General features: G+C 51.7%; 1 protein-coding gene and 1 non-coding gene across 3 annotated transcripts in view; both read left to right on the top strand.

Moving 5' to 3' along the window:
- Nucleotides 1–18,990, top strand: part of PTPRN2 (protein tyrosine phosphatase receptor type N2) — a 485,678-nt gene that overhangs the window by 454,299 nt on the left and 12,389 nt on the right. The window contains exons 16-20 of one of the 2 annotated variants that reach the window (XM_066238053.1): nucleotides 2,290–2,363; nucleotides 5,825–5,902; nucleotides 11,045–11,164; nucleotides 12,509–12,675; nucleotides 17,840–17,893. In XM_066238053.1, the coding sequence (XP_066094150.1) occupies nucleotides 2,290–2,363; nucleotides 5,825–5,902; nucleotides 11,045–11,164; nucleotides 12,509–12,675; nucleotides 17,840–17,893 (493 nt within the window). The remainder of the gene's footprint in view (nucleotides 1–2,289; nucleotides 2,364–5,824; nucleotides 5,903–11,044; nucleotides 11,165–12,508; nucleotides 12,676–17,839; nucleotides 17,894–18,990) is intronic. The other variant, XM_066238054.1, reaches the window with a different exon arrangement.
- On the top strand, nucleotides 6,121–6,196 carry TRNAT-UGU (transfer RNA threonine (anticodon UGU)). The gene has a single exon. It is a non-coding gene; the product is annotated as a tRNA-Thr (tRNA).

Here is an 18,990-nt window from a genome sequence, read left to right as displayed (position 1 = left end):
GTCATTGACAGACAGAACCAGGGAGCTGCAACTCTTCTTGTTCAGAGCAGGTTATGAAACAGTTAAAGATGACATAATAGTTAAAGGAAATGAAAGCATTCTTTTTCAAGTCACCGGCTACTGTGGGTCTCATTAGAGGAAAAGGACAATTATGGGGCCAGGAAGACACAGCCTGAATTCCGTGTCTCTGGGCCTCTGAGTGACGTCTGACTGAGCCCTTGAGGGGCACGCCCACTTCTTTACTGAGCTGTGAGCACCGGGAGTGGTTGTGTGCCCTGCATGAGTAGTACACTCCACCCCACAATACAAAGGGCAAGGACAGCCAGATTCAGACCCTGACCTCGTCACACTGACCCCTTAGCATCTCAGAAACGAGGGACGGGCCAGCTGAACCGCAGAGCCATGCAGAGCCTTGCCCAGGGAGTGACGTATCCCCAGACCATCTCTGTCGTGTGAGTCGGCCCCCCACCCCACAGTCTCTGGAAGACTTAGGTGTTGCAAAAGCAGGTCCAAGGTGGCCCGATATTAAAAACTAAATAATTTCACGGTTGATTTTTAAATCAACATGTTGCCATGAAATCCTATCTACGATTAGAAGGTGCTATGCTGAAGCTTTTGAAACCCTGGTCGGGCTCCTGGGAGACCCCCCAGGGATCCTCGGGAAACAGCTGAAGTCCCGCTAGGTCATTCCAGAACTCCACACAGACTGTGTCTAGGACCCTGCCACCAGCGGCACCTGCTCTGAGTGATTGTCCTATCTCTGGCTGGAACGTGACTTTGGAGGTCATGTTGTAACATGGTAGGATATCAGAGCTGACTGATTTTTTTGGTAAATTCTATTTTGATTTCCTGCCACTGCCAGTTTTTACTGAACAATAAATCTGCGCAGGAGCCCAGGGCCATTGCGTGCGGAGTCTGCATCGTTGTTCACATGTCAGCAGGTGACTCAGCAGCCGCCACCATAAATTCCGCGAAACGCTCACATAGCACTCAGGTGCATGCAGTGGACGCACCTGTAAACACCACTCAGCGTGTGAACTCTGTCCCGACTCTAGATATTACCTATCTGTCTTGTCGCTACCGGGAAGAGCTGACGTTAATATCTTAATAAGACCAATAGGGTAGCATCCAGTCTAGCAGACAGTTCTCAAGTTCAGTCAGTTATAGGACTCCCCACTACCCCAAGCTCCAGAATTGTTGTTTAAAAATTAAAATCTCCTAGAAGCACAGAGTTCATGTTCTCAGCCCGCACACACACCCCCCAGCGGCTCATAGGGTCGACTGCCATTTCCACCTGGAGAGCCCATCCAAGTGCAGGCCAGCAGAACCAGGGTGGAGCCCCACACTCGGCAGAAAGCCTGGCTTTTCAGGCTCTGGCAGTGGTCGTTGGGAGGAGAAGCAGGTGTGAGAATCTCTGCAGGCAGTCTCAGGAGCCAAGGTTACAGTGAGCTCTCCAGCCAGCCCAGTGACTTTCTGTTTGCAACTGTACCTGCAGGGAAAATAGACAGGTGGCTGCAGAGCCAGGGATGCCAAAGGATGGGGGTGGGGACAACTCCGTAGGCAATGCCCCGTCCTCCGTCCTCCATTCCCCACAGGGGCACCCCACTTTGCAAGTCCCTGAAACAGGCCAGGAGGGATGTCACAGCAACACATCCAGAACTGTGTGTACCCAAGCTTGTTCCGGAACCAAAATTCAGAATAACTCATGTCTCAAACACATTTGACAGATCACATGTCCTTGGTCCCCATTGACACATCCAGTTTAAACATTAGTCAAAATATTTTGCCTGCTGGAGGAACGTTTTTGCATCGGTGAGGCCTGCACACGCTTCTCCTCAATTCCTCTTCATCTCCGTTTTCTTTTTCTCTTTGTTGCCGTTTAAAGGGAAATCCCTGTAACCTCAGGGATGTAACGGTGTGTAGACTGCAAAACTTTATGTATTGAATGGTGGCCTAATCTCCAGATGTGCGTAAGGATATTATTTACCATGTGTTGACAAATAGGTTGAAAGGCAAAGGCTCTGTAAATGTTGCGGAGGAAGCCTAACCTTGGTATTGGACCTTTGCACAGTCAAGTAGGAGGTTGTTGGGACTTAGTGTCAGGTCCCCGCCCAGCTAAATTCTCCCTTGCACTATTGGACCACCTTGGGAAGGGCTGAGCAGACCTGAGGGGGCACATGGTGTGACAGCGGGCAGCCACCAAGTGCTTACAGCCTTCATTCCCCACTCGCACCGCTGTGCCCTGTGGGCTGCGCACAGACCTAACCCTCTGCTCTGGGCTCGTTGCAGACGACCACTCCCGGATTCTGCTGAAGTTGGAAAACAGCCACAGCAACTCGGACTACATCAACGCCAGCCCCATTGTGAGTACTTGTCCTCAGGTTTCCCAGGGCAAGCCACAGGCGGTTCTTGGGGAAGGGTGTCCCTGCCCTGCCCCCAGTAGAGAGCTGGTAACTAGTCTCAACCAGTGACCAGCCATAGCCAGGGAACTAGTCTGTGCCAGCCCCACCGTGAGCCGAGTGGCCGTGTTCTGGCGGGAGCGGTGACTGGGACCCATGGCTCCGGTGAAGTCCCCGGTTGTCTTTGTTGCCCTTTCCGGGCCCACTGTGTCTGATCGATTCAGGGAGACAGGAAAGTTAGTGGGAATGCTGGCTCTCAGGTCCACTGGAAAGTGTGGTTGGCTTCATGGGTTTCCCCAGGGGGCACTGGAGACACAGCACAGGCCCTTGACCCCCATGACCAGACCAGCCAACATCACTGCTTCTGGGGAGTTCCTCGCCCTACCCTCCTGTATCCCTGTGTTGGCCCAGCAGTGCTCCCGTGCAGGGCTGGGGGGCATAGCAGCTGGGGGCTTGGCAGCTGCAGGAGCAGGGCTAGGTCACTGCCCACAGACAGCACACTAAAGCGTGGTCGATAGCATTTAGACCAGTGGCAGAGAGAGGGCTGGGGTAGATTTATGGGAGGCTGGCGTGTTTCTCCACATTGGTCTCGAGGGAGTTGTCCCACGTCTCGCTGAACCCTGATTTGCATTCATACCCAGGCTGGGCTGTGGGTGCGGCACTGCAGTAATCCTAGGCAGCGACATCCTGGGTGACAGAGGCCAGGGAGGGTCAGGGTCATCTCTGGACACATGAGAGGACCACATGCTGGCCGCCCTCCTACCTCGGCAGCCAGCTGTCCACGTCCACGACAGCAACTGCCACGCAACTTCAGGCAGCAGCTGCTGACGGCCCACCATGCTCATGGGTACTGGTTCCACTCACTGCAGAGGACCTGTTGTATCAAAGCTTGTTGTTAGCGCTCGGCACGCCAGGGCCCACATCCCTTTCCCGACGCCTCTCACGCACACGGTGCAAGCGCAGTGCGGGGATGACCCTCCACCCCATCCCTCGTCGGCGCCCCACCAGGCCGGACCCCTGCGCTGCGGCTGTGTGTGAGAAAAGCTGTCTGCAACCATGTCCTCCCAGCAGAGGTGGGCCCCGAGACCATGTCCACCTGTGTCCCAGGTTCTCGGACGCCCTGTGGTTTGCTTGCTGTTTTCTCTCTGTTCTCATTTCAACAGTCTAGCCACAGCCTCGCTGACTGGCCATCCCTCCCTCGATGTGGGGAGGCCAGGCGTGCGAGGAGGCCGGGCGTGTGGTTACCTGGACCCAGTGTCTACATGCTGAACTGCGGCGATGGCCACCCGACCACCCAGGGACGAGGGACGAGAGGAGTCACAGTCTTCTGTTGGTTCCTCATCCCTGGGGTGACCCATGTGACAAGCTGGCATGAGAACTAAAGCAATGGTCCCAGGTCTAAAGGTCAGCGTTGTGACCAGCCCTGCTTGTCCCCACAGCACGGGTTCCACGTTTCAAATGTCGGAGCCGCTTCTGCTGAAGTCTGGTTTCAGTATGGACAAGGCTTCTCAGTACAGGACCGTCCGGCTGTTTCACACGCACATGGGTCACTAGAGGCTGTGCCCAGGGACCACACGGACCCCGTACTTTTTTGCGATGCCCAGGGTCTCTTCTGTTTGTGAAATTCAGAGCAACCCCAGACCTCCCAAGGGACTTGGGTCAGAAGTCTATGTCAGAAGAGAGAAATAATTTTTTTAATGTTTTCTTCTTTACTGGACACCACAATTTTTTTTTAATTTGAGTTGTATCAATGAACTAGAAGAAATCCGTGGTGCGTCTCCCTTCTGATATGACGGAAGGTACAATGGTAACAAACTTCCTAACAGCAGCTGAATGAAAAGTCCTCAATCAGAGCCCAGGAAGCCCTGGCTGGGCAGGAGGACACTGTGGTGGTCACTGTCACGTCTGTGCTCGGTCCTCATTACATTCCAGGGACGGCACCCAGCAGTAAATACTGTGCAGTCTGCTTTCCAATCGGAGCCTGTGGAAGTCAATGGGAACCAGCTCTCCCGCACAGGGCATCCAAGGGCTGTCACTGAGAACGAGACTGGGGACCATCATTCACTCGACAGTTTGTTCAAAACAGCACAAGTGTGATGACAGGAACGAGTCTGAAGTCTCCACCAGCACCTAAAATAACCTCACTCTTCATTCTGCAGTTTACTTAGGGGTGTGAGTGGGGGCGTTTCAGGGTTATTCAGAACGCATTTCCTTAATTTAAGTAGTACATGTTGACTCCTCAGAGGATGACAGGTCAGATGCCCAGAATATCATGAGAAATTGACCAAATCTAGGAGCCAACAGGCAAATATTTCTGTGTGCATAATTATGGTTTATAATCAATATTTTCCTTCAGTCAGTCTCAACTCACAAGGTTAAACATGAAAACAGGCTAAGTTCCTAAGTCAGCATTTCTCCCTTTGACTCCTGAAGCCACAACATCTCCATGGATTCCCCGGTTAAGGCCTGGAGTCTGGAAGAGCAACTTGAAAATCCAGCTCCTGTGGAATTTGACTTAAATGTTGGCAAAAAGCAGGTTGTAAGGGTGGGCGGGCAGGAAGACCAACAGGGACATATGTACTCACTGCCGTGCCAAATGTCAGAGGCTGGTCCACGTGTGTGGCCCCTCCCCCACCCAGCTCCTTAGGCATCAGAATGCTTCGTCATTACAGTCAGCTTTGTGTGGGACTCTGGGGAAATTATTGCTCAGTTTCTAATGCACAGTAGTGTTGTTAAAAAATAAAACCCATCAGTCACACTTATTTCATAGTTGTCATTCGGGGCATTTAAGAGTTTGTAGGAATCTCCTTGCTGGTACCCGGCCTGGCTCAGCCATGCCCAAGCCCGTTGTGAAAACAGAAACTAGTGCCCACGTGGGCAGGCTGACTCTTTCTGGAGGTGGACACACTGGCCATTCAGAAATGCTTGCTGGATGGGGGCTCATTCATGGTGAACAGTGCCCCCACTCCATACGCACAAGCCCGGAACCTACAGGTCTGACTGCTGGGTTCGTTGTTTGAACCCTGTCCCTGCACATGGCCTGTCAGGGCACGGCGGCCACTCGCCCTGTGTGTGCTAAGCCGCCGTGTGGTCACTGTCACCCATGGAAGCGTCACCCTGGGGGTGCCCTGCTGCTGGCCCAGCCTGTGCAGTGAGTTTGTTTATTGGTGTCCGGTCTTTGGCCAACTGGTCCTCACTTCTGCTGAGGCGGCTCCTATCACCTGCATGTCAGGTGTAAGAAAGGCCATGGGCACAGCTGTCTGCATCCATGAGGGACAGTCAGGAGGCATGGCCTGCATACACACGGGCATGTTAACACGGTGTCCCATATGGGATGTGACCTGTCAGTCCCCTCATCACCAATGCTTAACCTCCTCCCTTTTAACCATTTTCTGAGGTAATCGTTGTGGCTCTGGTCTCTACAGATGGATCACGACCCCCGGAACCCTGCCTACATCGCCACCCAGGGACCCCTGCCTGCAACTGTGGCTGACTTCTGGCAGGTGGGTCTTTCTTTCTTCGTGAACTTTTCGAAAAATAAGATCTTAAATTGATCATGAATTTGCACCTGGGGTTCTGTTAACCCAGTTCAAACCTGTTTACAGGTTTTATTAAGTGTTACAGGATTCCAGACCTAATGGGAGGCCGTTAATATTTTTCTGCTCAGTTAGTGGTTCAAACTTCAAGTCTCAGAAAAAATCCTATCAAGAGATTGAATGGGGCCCTGGCCGGTTGGCTCAGTGGTAGAGCGTCGGCCTTGTGTGCAGAGGTCCCGGGTTCGATTCCCAGCCAGGGCACACAGGAGAAGTGCCCATCTGCTTCTCCACCCCTCCCCCTCTCCTTCCTCTCTGTCTCTCTCTTCCCCTCCCGCAGCCGAGGCTCCATTGGAGCAAAGATGGCCCTGGTGCTGGGGATGGCTCCTTGGCCTCTGCCCCAGGCACTAGAGTGGCTCTGGTTGCAACAGAGTGACACCCCGGAGGGGCAGAGCATCGCCCCCTGGTGGGCAGAGCGTCGCCCCCTGGTGGGCGTGCCGGGTGGATCCCGGTCGGGCGCATGCGGGAGTCTGTCTGACTGTCTCTCCCCGTTTCCAGCTTCAGAAAAATACCAAAAAAAAAAAAAGAGAGAGAGATTAAATGGTTTAACACTTTTTTAGCCACTTTGAAATTTCATTCTCTGAAATACAAAAAATTAAGTTAATCCATGTTTAAATTACATTTTATTGAGACGTGTCTCTCATCTGTTGTTTAACCTTACAAGGGTACAGTGGTGCTGACGTGACAGTCTCGCTCTGGATTCCGTGTAGTGTGTTCTCTCAGCCAGCGGGTCCCCTTCACCCAGGATGGTGACCCTGGACACCAGACAGGGCTCAGCATTCAGAGCTGATGTTGGCATTAGCCACTTAGCGAAGCTGGAGTCAGTGGGTCCCACCTCCATTTCCCTCCCTTGTCCCCCACGCAGCTGGCTCAATAGAAATGAGGTTTGGAGGTGGCGCCCGGGCTGTGTGTATGACTGTTCGGCAACCACAGTCGTCTGCTACTACTTACTGGGCTCACCGGAGCCCCTAGACCTGGCATGGAGCTCCTCAAAGAGAGTCCTATGAGGACAGAGACTGAGAGGGAAGTGTGCTCAGTACAGTGACCGGGTGGGGGGCACTGGTGGGTCCCGGGGGCAGGAGTCAGTGTGGGGGCTAACCCAGGCAGACTGGGTCTTGGGGTCACTGATGACGGCTTCATTCTCTAACATCCTACATGAGGGCGACTAGGTTAATTGGCTAAAGTCAGCACGTGTTCCACGCCCTGTCTGTTCCCTATGGTCTCACGCTCCCTCCTCAGTTGGCCTGTCAGCCTCCCCTATGTGCCACCAGGAGGCACCACTCAACATCAAGTCCCCCTCCGTCACCGTATGGCTGAGCCCCCACTCCCTTCCCTCTGGTGACCCCCATGCTGCTGCCTGTGTCTGTGAGGCTTTTGTGTATTTCCTGCTTTCTGTTTTATATCCCACACATGAGTGAAATCATATGGTTCCTGTCCTTTTTTATCTGACTTACTTTTTTAGTGTGACACTTTCAAGAGCCATCCATCCATGTTGTCAAAATGGCATAATTTCATCCTTTTTATGACTGAATAGTATTCCATTTATATATGCACCCCTTTACCCCAAATTGGTTGATTTTAAAGTGCATGCTTTCATTAAATTAAAAGGAAATACAAGGATGTAGGGCAGTTAGTTTCTCAGGAAAAACTTGACATTTCTTCTCGCAATTCACGGCTGCTCTCACCACTTCCTAGATTTTCCAGGATGGTTTACTTCAAATATTCAGTCTGGTTGGAATTTCTATGCATGAACTCACAGTCCTCCAAAGATGAAAGGGAACTACTGTCAGCTGTGAACATCGCAATGGCCGACACTCACACTCCAGCTTTGGATAAAAAGTGTGGGTTCCAGCTGATTTTCACAGGTCACAAGCTGGAAAAATCCATCTGTTCTGCTTCTCTGTGGGGCTTGGTTCCCTAGTCTGTCTGTCTGTCTCCTTCTTGCCTTCCATCCTCTCCTGATTCAAAGCTGGGTTGGGTGCGTTTACACAACCAGTTCCTAGTCTTTAAAAAATAAACGGACCCTGAAAGTGGTCCTTGTGCTAAGCAGACATTGTGCATAGTCAGTCTGGGACACGGACCAGGCTCAGGGGACTCCAAGTGATGACACACCCTGGCCCGGGAGCTCCTACACAAACGCCTGACGCGAACGCCTGCATGTGAGGGTGCACTGGTCGATCTGCACGCACGCCTGCAGCCTGACCATGGGCGCCCCTCGCCACCAAGCCCATCGAGTCCATTCAACATACGCAGGCGGCTCTGTCTTTCCTATAGGGCTCTTGACCCCGGTGAGACGGCCAGTATGTCTTGTTTGGATGCTTCCTCCTTGTCACCTGGGCGAAAAATGTTATTGCTGGTGGGAAAGTTCCAGAGTCCGCTGTTATAGTCTGTTGGTATCAGATTGTGCCTGTGTGATGGGCGGGGCTCAGGTCTGGTCTGGGTACTGGCACTGACTCAGTGTCCGACCCCTCACCCTGCATCCTTGCTCTCTGACAGGAGCCACACAGATCACGAAGGACAGCGACACGGGGCGGGAAGGTCCTCCTGCCGACACTCTGACCGGGTTTCGGCCTCTATGGGGGGGAGATAGACATGACGGTTGTCAGAGTCACCCAGGAGCCTCACAGCGCAGTGACTCGTGGCCTGCCCTCCACCCTCAAGCCGCCCATGCTGTTGGAAAGTCACCTTAAGTCTCAGTATCGGGCTGTATTTAAAGCAGAAGGACTGCAGTTTGTCCGTAGTCTTTTCCAAGCACAGACATGTAGTGGACAAGACTGCCCTGAGGCCTGACTGAAGCAGGAAGGTGACTGTCTCCTGCCCAGCACTGTGGACCCTCCAAGCAGAGGCTCCGTCCCTGACCTGACCTTTTAGGTGTCGGCAGCCACCACCCCACCACCCCCCCGTCCCCTCAACACGGAACAGCTCCACATCTGGGGGGCGTGGTTCCAGTCCAACAATGGAAGCCCTGCTTCCTGTTGGAGAAAGTCACCTGCTTTACGCCCAGTGGAGGGAGTACTGGGCAGGATTTAGTCACCTGTGGCCGGGCTGCAGTCACCTCCGTGCATACAAGGTGCTCAGTACATGCACCCAGTGACTGCGAGTGTCATGCCCTCTGACACCTCAGCACACAGAAAGTGCTAGAAATGGCCAGTTCTGATCTTCAAATGTTTGGCTCTTCATGAGGGAAGCTGCCTGTTTCAGTGGACACCACCGAGACCAGGTGGGGACTCTGGGTCGTGACCAGGTCCTGGAAGCGTAGGACTTGGGTTTCTCCGAGGTTTGCTGACCCGAGAGCGCCCTCCTAGGGCCAGGCTCTGCTCTGCAGGAACTGAGCCGCACAGATGAAAACACTAATACCGCACCCCATTAGAGATGGAGCCTCAGTGAACTGGGTTTCCCGTGTTCCCACCAAGGTCCACGTTCCCGGCGATGCTGATGGTCAGCCAGCCAGGCCCTGCAGGGAAGGTGGACAGGGCTGGCCACGCTGTCATCCCGTGTGCTGCCTCCAAACGCCAGGCGCTGGCGCCAACGTGGGTGCCGGGCAGGCTGCCCGCCTGTCCACCATAGTCAACTCCCCTCTCGCATTAGAGACAGTGACCTGGAAAGAAATATTATCCCTGAGAGCGCCTTTGGGGTTGTTTGCCTCAATTAGTATCATTTGGATTTAATCTTACCCAGATCTTCGGAGAGCAGGGGGCAGGGCCTGAGTGGAAGTGCACGGCCGCCTGGCAGTGTCCCTAAGCGAGGGGGCTTCCTAATGTCACACTTGAGGGCGCGGTGTGCACTGAGTGATTAGTTTATGGTCTCGATCATTGTGTTTTTATTACACTCATAAAGCCTGTGTTTCTCCTCATTTTCGTAATGACTTCAGTGAGCACCCCCTCCTTCCAGAGGGCCATTAGCAGGTCGGCTGCAAAGCCCGGAACACTGGGAGTCGGACAGGGGCTTCCTGTCCTCTCCGTTTAGCTGGATCACACGGAGGAACGCATGTGTGGCTCGGAGCATAACTCACATTTATTCGTGGGCTTTTCATAAACACGTCAGTGGGTCCCATTAGATCCCAGTATAACTGATAGACCGCGAGGTGCCCAGGAGTGTCGACAGCCGCAGTCACGTGGAGATATGAATCAGTATTAAAGAAGAAAGCATCATGCAGCATCTGACTTATAAATTATAGCTGTGGGGGGGGGAGCATGAACTATAAAGAGAACACATTTTATATTTGAGATATGTGGGTTTTTTAAATAAGGAGATCTTAATTGGACAGTTATGTAGGTTTTTAAAGAAGTGCCCTGACTCACCCTACGTCTGATTACAGCTGCTTATAAATGCTCCCGGGGGGTAGATGTGGCCTGCAGAGCAGCAGCCCTGCTGTGACCAAGTGCCTAGCCACCAGCTGAGCCAGGGTTTCCGCTCAAGTCGTAGTGCATGGCTGCCCAGCCCGAGAGCTGGGCAGGAAGGCTTCCATGTCTCTGCCATCTTTGCCATGTTTCCTGAGTGCTTGTTTGTTTGCTGGGTCGCAGAGCTGTTCTTAATGTGGCCACTATGAATTATTAAACCAGTTCTGGGCGCGTTTCTGTCTGAACCAGCTGAGTTTTGGATGAGTAAACCAGCTCCTGTGATGAGGCGTGGCTTTCTGTGGTACCCCCCGAAAAGCATCCCAACACAGTGTTCCTCTCGTCCCATGGAATAACAGCAGCCCTGAATGCGTGTGCCACCTGGCCAGGCAGGTGGGGCACGGAGGGCGAGGGGCGCTCCCTTTCGGTGCCAGCCAAGGGTGGGATGCAGGTGCCGGGGTCTTTTTTCTATGCCTTTGTGGAAAGTTTCCCTCTCAGAACAAACCTGCGGCATCGACGCAGAATGAGAACTGAGGAGGTAAAAAGCAGGCGCTCACTGGGGTCTTTGACTGCGTCGCAGAGGGACCCTCCTGGGGAGGGCACAGAGCAGGCACCCCATGGGAGTGACTCGGGATCCTGCGAATGCTGTGAACTTGGACGTGTCCGTGTGCAGGGACCCACTGGTCACATGGCGCCACACTGTTCTCTTATGCAGATGGTGTGGGAGAGCGGCTGCGTGGTCATCGTCATGCTGACCCCCCTGTCAGAGAATGGCGTCCGGCAATGCTATCACTACTGGCCCGATGAAGGCTCCAACCTCTACCACGTCTACGAGGTACTGGGCCACCGTCCCCAGGAAGCCGCACCATGTGGCCGGGTCCTCCCCACCCCGCCATGGGCCGGGCACACACCCCCCAGTGGCGTCATGGTCAGTGATACCCAGGCTGCCAGATGGCCGTGCTGCTGGGACTCGGGCCCTGGCGTCGATGGCACGGTTCTCATCTTTAAACTTTTATGAACCCAAATAAAGGCAGAAAGGACAAAAAGATGAGCTCACAGGTGGTGTGCTCAACCAGGTCCCGAGACGAGGCCTGTGAGGGGTCTCTTTCTAGAAAGAACCAGCCATTACTGGTTTTTGTTTGTTTGTTTGTTTGTTTCATTTTTCCGAAGCTGGAAACGGGGAGGCAGTCAGACAGACTCCCGCATGTGCCCGACCGGAATCCACCCGGCACGCCCACCAGGGGGCGATGCTCTGCCCCTCTGGGGTGTCGCTCTGTTGCATCCAGAGCCATTCTAGCTCCCGAGGCAGAGGCCACAGAGCCATCCCCGGCTCCCGGGCTATCTTTGCTCCAATGGAGCCTCGCTGCGGGAGGGGAAGAGAAAGACAGAGAGGAAGGAGAGGGGGAGGGGTGGACAAGCAAATGGGCGCCTCTCCTGTGTGCCCTGGCCGGGATCGAATCCACGCCAGGCCGATGCTCTACCACTGAGCCAACCGGCCAGGGCCCATTACTGTTTTTGTTCATTGATTCCACCTGCACCAGGCTCAGCCACCACACTGTCGGCCTCTTTATTTGAGGGGCACCTGCTGGCAAAAGCCTGTTTCTGCCCACGTCAGAGATGGAGCCAGAACCCTCGAGCAGTTAAGTGAGACATCTTAACATTTGCATTAAAATTAGAATGCTCATGTCCGGAGCAGGGACCATGTCAGAAACTTAAAGATTAACCCTAAGTCACCCAGGCATGGCTGCTGGGTTGCACGACTGGGCTCCCGCCTGAGAAGAGCCAGCACCCAGGTCACAGTTGTGAGTCCATGGAGGCCTCTCCTTCCCCCCTCTTGTCCAAGTGATGCACCTGGGATAGATCATAGGCGAGTTCAGAAGCATACTTTCTCGCTGGTGATTTGGGGGGGGGGGGGCAGGGGAGGTTTATATGGTCTGGAAATAGAAAATGCAAAACCTGACATGGTTTTGCCTTGTGACACATTTTTCTAATTATTTGACTATTATGCCCTTACATGATATTTTCTTAAAACCCACAAAGTTACCTTTTGTCCTAAGCATGTTAGAGTGGGGGAAGTGGAGGGGGGGCCTTTAAGCCAGCAGCCCACCGTGTGCAATGTAACCCGTGGGGCCCCCGTGGCACCGACGCCTGCCTGTCCCCTCTCCCGTCCCCTGTCCAGGTCAACCTGGTCTCCGAGCACATCTGGTGTGAGGACTTCCTCGTGAGGAGCTTCTACCTGAAAAACCTTCAAACCAACGAGACGCGCACCGTGACCCAGTTCCACTTCCTGAGCTGGTATGACCAGGGTGTGCCATCCTCCACGAGGTCCCTTCTGGATTTCCGCAGGTAGGACAGAGGGCACGCTCTCTGGGGTGCCCGCCCGTTTCGTGCGGGCGCCAGGCAGGTGGGGCAGGTCTCCTTGGGCCTAGGGTGCTGTCTGCTGTGGGGTGGACCCTCTGTTTTATGTGAACAGATTATAAATGTATTTTATCTAGGCGAGGGGAAGGGAAAGGAGGGAAATTATGTTAACTGCGTATAAACCGCAAGAGGATTACTAGTTTCAAGAGCTGTTAACATGTGAGGGGCGGATAGGTATTTCAGAACTGTAGAAATGTGGTCTTTTTTTTTTTTCAATTACACTTGAGATTCAGTATTATTTTATATTAGTTTCATGTGAACAGCATAGTGGTTAGACAACTATATCGTTTACATAGTGACCCTCCCAATAAGCCTGGTACCCACCTGGCACCATCTGTAGTCATTACAACATTATTGACCGTATTCCCTGTGCTGGACTTCACGATCATTCTTTTTTGTAAGATTTCCCCAAGTGCAGAAGAGTCCTAACATCTGTGTTTTATAGGTTATTGATGAATAAAACCCACATTTTTAGTTTGGATGCTTGTCTGGTTGGCTGTGATCTAACAAGCGTAGGCCCAGATTCTAAAGTGGGTAATCTTGGCGGAAAGCCTGGGTCTAGTTAGCATACGATTGTCTGTATTTTTAGTGCAGTTTTGAAGCTGACAGGTTTAAACGTCCAGCCTTTTGTTCATGCTCTAGTCACCCAGTGGGTCGTCTTGCTTTAAAGTGTATTTATTGAACTGTCGGAATGAATGCTAGACTCATCTTGCAGGAAGATACCGACAATGCAAAACATGAAAAAATAAAATAAAAAGCAAAATTTAAAACAAAAGTTCATGGCACACCCAACGTGATGACAAGACTTGGGGAGTACTAGCTCCTTAACGGTGACAAATGAATAAACAGCTCCAGCGAGAATAAGATTGAGTGGCATCGATAATCGAGACCTGAGTTTTACAGAACCTCACACCCTCGGCTGAGTGGACACCTGCCTAGTAAGGAACACAGATAGACGCCTGTTCCCAGCGGGAGCCAGAGCTCATGGAGAGACACCCTGTGACCCACGTTGCACGTGGTCCCGGGGTGGTCTGTGTCTGAGCGGTGGTCCGGCCTGGAGGCTGCATGTCAGGATTGCCTGATCTGTGTGTTGCAGACTCTTAGGTTCCGATGATACTATTTCTCTCGCCTTCTGGTCCACTTTGAAAAATAATTTCTTTCACATGACAAGTTCTTTGGATCCCACAGCACGTGAAAGAGCCGAAGGAGAGACACACATCTGGTGTGACATCCACAGACGCGTCCAGTGGCCGGCCCCTCCCCCACCTCCTCTCCTGAAGAGGTGGGGGGCGTGTTGAATCCCGAACGCACTTGAGGCAATGGCCGCACAACATCCCTTCCCAGTCTACCCTGAGTTCCTGCCATCACATACGTCTTCTTAGTATGATTTATGTCTAAAGACGTGTGGTTCACAAGTCTTACCTAGAAGTCTTCAAAACATGGACATCTCTGGCAGATGGATGCAGCTACAAACACAGGAGTTCACACCAGTCCCCAGTCTGTGTGCTCATCTGTGTGTGTTCATATTTGCATATGGATGTAGCTCTATATCTGTATCCACATATAGAATTAGCCACAACCCACCGTCCGCACCTATAGCTCGGCAGGAAGAAAGATTGGATTCTCCAAATTCCCTTTCTATAGAGTCTTAGGAGATTGGGCTCGAGAAGGATTTTGTTACATTAAAGGGAACACGAACCCCCAGACAACGGTCAATAAAGTCTCATTAGAATGGGGAGCATCCCTGGCCAGTATCCCTGTCCCCCCTCTGCAGCAGGGCCACCAAGGTCACCGTACACATAAGAACCGGACAGTTGGTGTGGATGACCACACTCAGCACACCAGGCCTGCACACAGGCTGCAGCCATGTGGGTTCCCGTGCAGACTAGCAGAAAGACCCAAATTCCAGCACTCGGGGAAGTGAGGCTGCTCTTGAAGACCCTGGTCATCTTCACACAGTGGAGGCAGCAGCTTCCCAGAGGCCACACAGCTGCCCCCCACTCCCACCAGGGTGCATCAGGCACTGGGACCTGCTGTTGGGCACCTCTGGAGCCGAGGGAGCACAATGACCCAAAAGAGAAACTGCCCTGCTGAGAACGTTAGCACCACCTGCGAGGCTCTGCTTTGAACCCTCTCTCTGTCTCTGCTCCGCTCACTCCTTCCTGAAAGCCATGACGGTCACTAACGCTGCTCACTGTAAAAATGGACAAACCCTTACTTTGCCAGCTAATTAGCGGTGGCCAGTGTCATTTTTGTGACGTTGCAGCTAGTAATATGAGCCCAGTTGCATAGTCACAAAAGTGATCATTGGAAACTGTGACTTTACTGCAGGGGACAGTGTGGGGACCCCTTTCTGAGCCTCAAACAATCTCTGACCTTGCTTGCTGTTCCTTGTTGCTCAGCGGCCCGTGGGTTGGTTTGTATCACTAATCCTTCTTTCCCAGTGAAGTCTTCCTGCAGAATGAACTGTAACGTCCGTGTCTCTCCATGTGTGCGGCCTCTGCTTACTGACCATTTGTTCTAATAGCTAAGAGGAAGTAGCCGTGTGTTGCCCATCTTCACGAATAATCTGCCACACTCTCAGGTCAACCAGATGGACGCTTCCGTTGCCTACATGATGCTATTGCCTTCCCATTTTGTTGTTTGTGTTGTAACAGCCACACCTGTGGTTCTTTGTAAATAAAATTCTAAACAACAGCAGCACCTTGTATCTGCGCTGGCGTCTCCCAGCTCTCTGTGAACAGGGCCAGCATGGCCGGGGCTGGCGAGGGTGTTCAAGTCACAGCAAAGCCTTCCAAGGTGCCACTGCGGCGGACGGCCAGGACGTGTGGGAGAAACAGCTCAAACACGTCCCACAACAAAGGCAGGAGAGGCAGGAATGGAGAGGTGGCTGAGCCACACTGGCCAGGGCGGTGCTGACCAGCCGTGAAGGGACTGTCCAGTGACTTCCCACGTCCTGGTCTTCTGAAACCACCCCATCTAAGGAAAGGCATCTGGTTACCTGTATTTATGTTTGGTTCATTTTCTGTGCTTGGTCCGATCGGAAAAAATGACCAAAACCTGGTGACTCACCAGTGTGTGAACATGGAAAAGCCAAGCTTAGTTCTTAGCAACACGGCCAGGCCACTGACCAGGAACTTAGAGGACACAGTTGAGCTGGGTCACATTAGGAAGAGCCAGCGACTGGGAAATTTCCAGTGAAATCTTCTGTTTGAAAGGGAAAGGCCTGTAGAAATAATGCTACCCTGGGTGTGGTCTGACCCATGAGCTTGCTCAATTCTACACACACACACACACACACATGCAGACTTGCATGCATACGTGCTCAAGCATGCACGTACCTATGCACATGCACAAACATCGCACATAAACATGCATACATGTGCGTGCATATGCAAAAACGTGTGCATGCGGGCACACGTCACTGTACTTTTGCATGCAAACATACACAAGTGTACACACATGCCAAAACATGCACACACATGTGCTTACACTCGGGGTACATCCTTGAAGTCTGCTGTTTTGTCAGAGATAACACTCATGTTGCCATATTACATCCCAAGTCAAGGACAGGAGGCTTTAGGGGAGTGAGTGGATCTATCTTCCAACCTGCCTTACTCTCAAAGGGCCAAGAACTCTCAAGGTGTCTGGCTTACATGTGTCACTGATTTTAATGAGTTCACATCAACTTCCCCCACCATTCCCCCCAAGCGTAACATCACAATGTGTCCCCAAAGCAAGCGAGGGCTATAAGCAGAAATGGCGATATGGTTGTGGGAACTCTGGGCAGCGTGTGGACCCACGTTTCTGGGTCTCTGCATTTCTAAGCCATCTGTGGGTGGCCTGCAAGCTTCAAACACTGCATGTCTTCAGAGGCCAGCAGCCCAGAGCGGCAGGCATGTGGCCTATCTGTGGGGCACATCTCATCTGTCCAGGGGCTGTGGGCGCTCCTGAGAAGCACCCGTCTGCTCACTCTACAGAGGAAGCAGGAAACAGCCGTGCCCTCAGGCTGCACTGCGCTCACTGGTTTTAGGCTGTGTACAAGGCACCTGCCGTCCCCTCAGCCCCTCCTCTTGGTGCGCAAGGTTGGGACCAGAGCAGCCAGTGGGTTAAATCTTAACTCCCCACTATTTCTGCACTGAACGGACAAGTTTTTGCAAAGACAGGCAGCATTTTCTCATTTCTGGGATAAGGGACAAGACCCTCTTCTTGAACCTTTCGCCTCACGCCTTCTCCGGTACCAGCTCATACAACACATCTCAGACACACCCTCACACGTGTCCTTCCAATAACCAGATTAGGCCTTTCGTTTTCTCCATTCAGAACAATTTTACTGAGAATTTCCACGTCCTTTAGAAACAGGGTTACTTATTTCCCTGACTTAAATGATTCCCAAGCTCATACCGTGAATTTCACATCGGCCTCTGTTTCCATGTACTTACAAAATCTTAATCTATGCTTATTGTTCATTTCCACAAATTCTGGTCTAAAATCTGTACAATGGAGTTGTTTCTCAACATACCCAGGTTTATGAACATAGGACAACATCCTGAATGCCGCTGAGGTTTCTCCATAATTTGGACATCCTTTCAAAGCCTGCATCTCAGAAAGGATCGCTGTGAGGTGCTGTTTGGAGACAAAATAATAATATTACATTCTAGTATGATGTCTAGATTTTAAGAAATTTTGAGCATATATTACAAAACTCAAACAATTCAGTGAACAATCTGGACATTCATATCACAACAAAAAAAAGGGTGAAATTCACTGTAGGAACAAGGGAATGGGGGGGGGTCCAGGGAGAGCTGACGGCCCACTGACCTGAAGCCCCGAGTTCACGCTTGTAAAGGGAAAAAAAGGAAATTATGAAAGTGTAAAAATTGTTTTTAAAGCTCTCTTTAGTAACTTCATATTGAAAAGAAAAGGAATTCTTTGAAAACGTGTGTGTAATTTTGATTTTCTTTGTCGAAACAGGCCACTGCAAAACGATGTCAAAGATATGGTGTATCCGCTTTGGCTTATTGGTGGTTTGGGCTAACATAGCTGAGAAGTCGTGGTGCATAACCGTAATTTCTGTCTCTTTCTATTTCAGAAAAGTAAACAAGTGCTACAGGGGCCGTTCTTGTCCAATAATTGTTCACTGCAGGCAAGTACAACTTTTCACCTGAATTAAGAAGTGTTTGCTACCTCAGAAAACAAACCACAATTAAATGCAGACATTGAACTTTCTAGTGGCTTAATAAGTACAGCACACTGGTAGGAAACCAAAGACAGAAACCGAACTTTCTGTGCCTCTTAGCTCAGAGAAGTCCTGTGTTTGTCACTGTGCTTGCATAACCCACATGTGGCCTGTTTCTCTCTGGTGAGCCACTGTGCTGGGCACTACAGCCTGTTTCTAAACGTCCACATGTACCACACTATACTTCCTTAAGCACTCATGGAGCCATGACACAAAAACGTGGAGACAGTCTTTTTGATCTTTGTGCTGTGTCTGCCTCGGGACACGCAGCCAAGGTCTGGAACCCCAGAGCAGGCGTGAGAGAGGCTCAGGGCCAGTTATGAACAGGACAAACCCTGTACTCACAGCAGAGTGACTACTTCTGGCTCATTGTGTGAGTCTGGGCCTTTGCGTGAACTTCAAGGCTCATGCGCTCACAAGGTCACACCAAGAAGAACAGAGCCACTCACAGAAAACTCAATTTGAAGCTTGAGAACATCTGTTTTTGGTGAAGAATCACATCTGTTTTCTAGGGCCGTCCTATAGAATGTTCCTCTCTACCTGGGAGACACGTCTCCAAACATCAAACACTAGGCCTGTCGGTTCAGTCAAGGTGTGTGTGTGTGTGTGTGTGAGTATGTCTGTGTGAGTGTATCTGTGTCTGGGTGTTTCTGTGTTGGTTATGAGAACAGGAAGAGAATGGAGACAATTTGATTTCCTCCAAGACTAGAACAGACCGTTTTTACCCACAAATGCCCCAAGACAGTCAGCAGTTAGTTGGAAGGTTTTGTGGCGATTTCAAAATACTCATGGAAGAGAAGTTTGCATAGAAGAGCAGTGAGCAGACCAGCGACAGGAAGTATACTGGTCCCGTGGAAGGACTAGAGGGAATGGGTCTGCGGTGTCTCTGCAGCCGCGCAGGCAGGTGGATTGCAGGTAGGGCAGTGTGGAAAGCCACCCTCCCAGCTGCAGCCTTTTCAGCCATTTGTTTAAGGAAACATATTAAAGCCAAATACAGTGGGTCC

This window comes from Saccopteryx bilineata, chromosome 6 (assembly GCF_036850765.1).
Source record: "Saccopteryx bilineata isolate mSacBil1 chromosome 6, mSacBil1_pri_phased_curated, whole genome shotgun sequence".
NCBI lineage: Eukaryota > Metazoa > Chordata > Mammalia > Chiroptera > Emballonuridae > Saccopteryx > Saccopteryx bilineata.
This window is presented reverse-complemented; position numbering and strand designations above follow the sequence as displayed.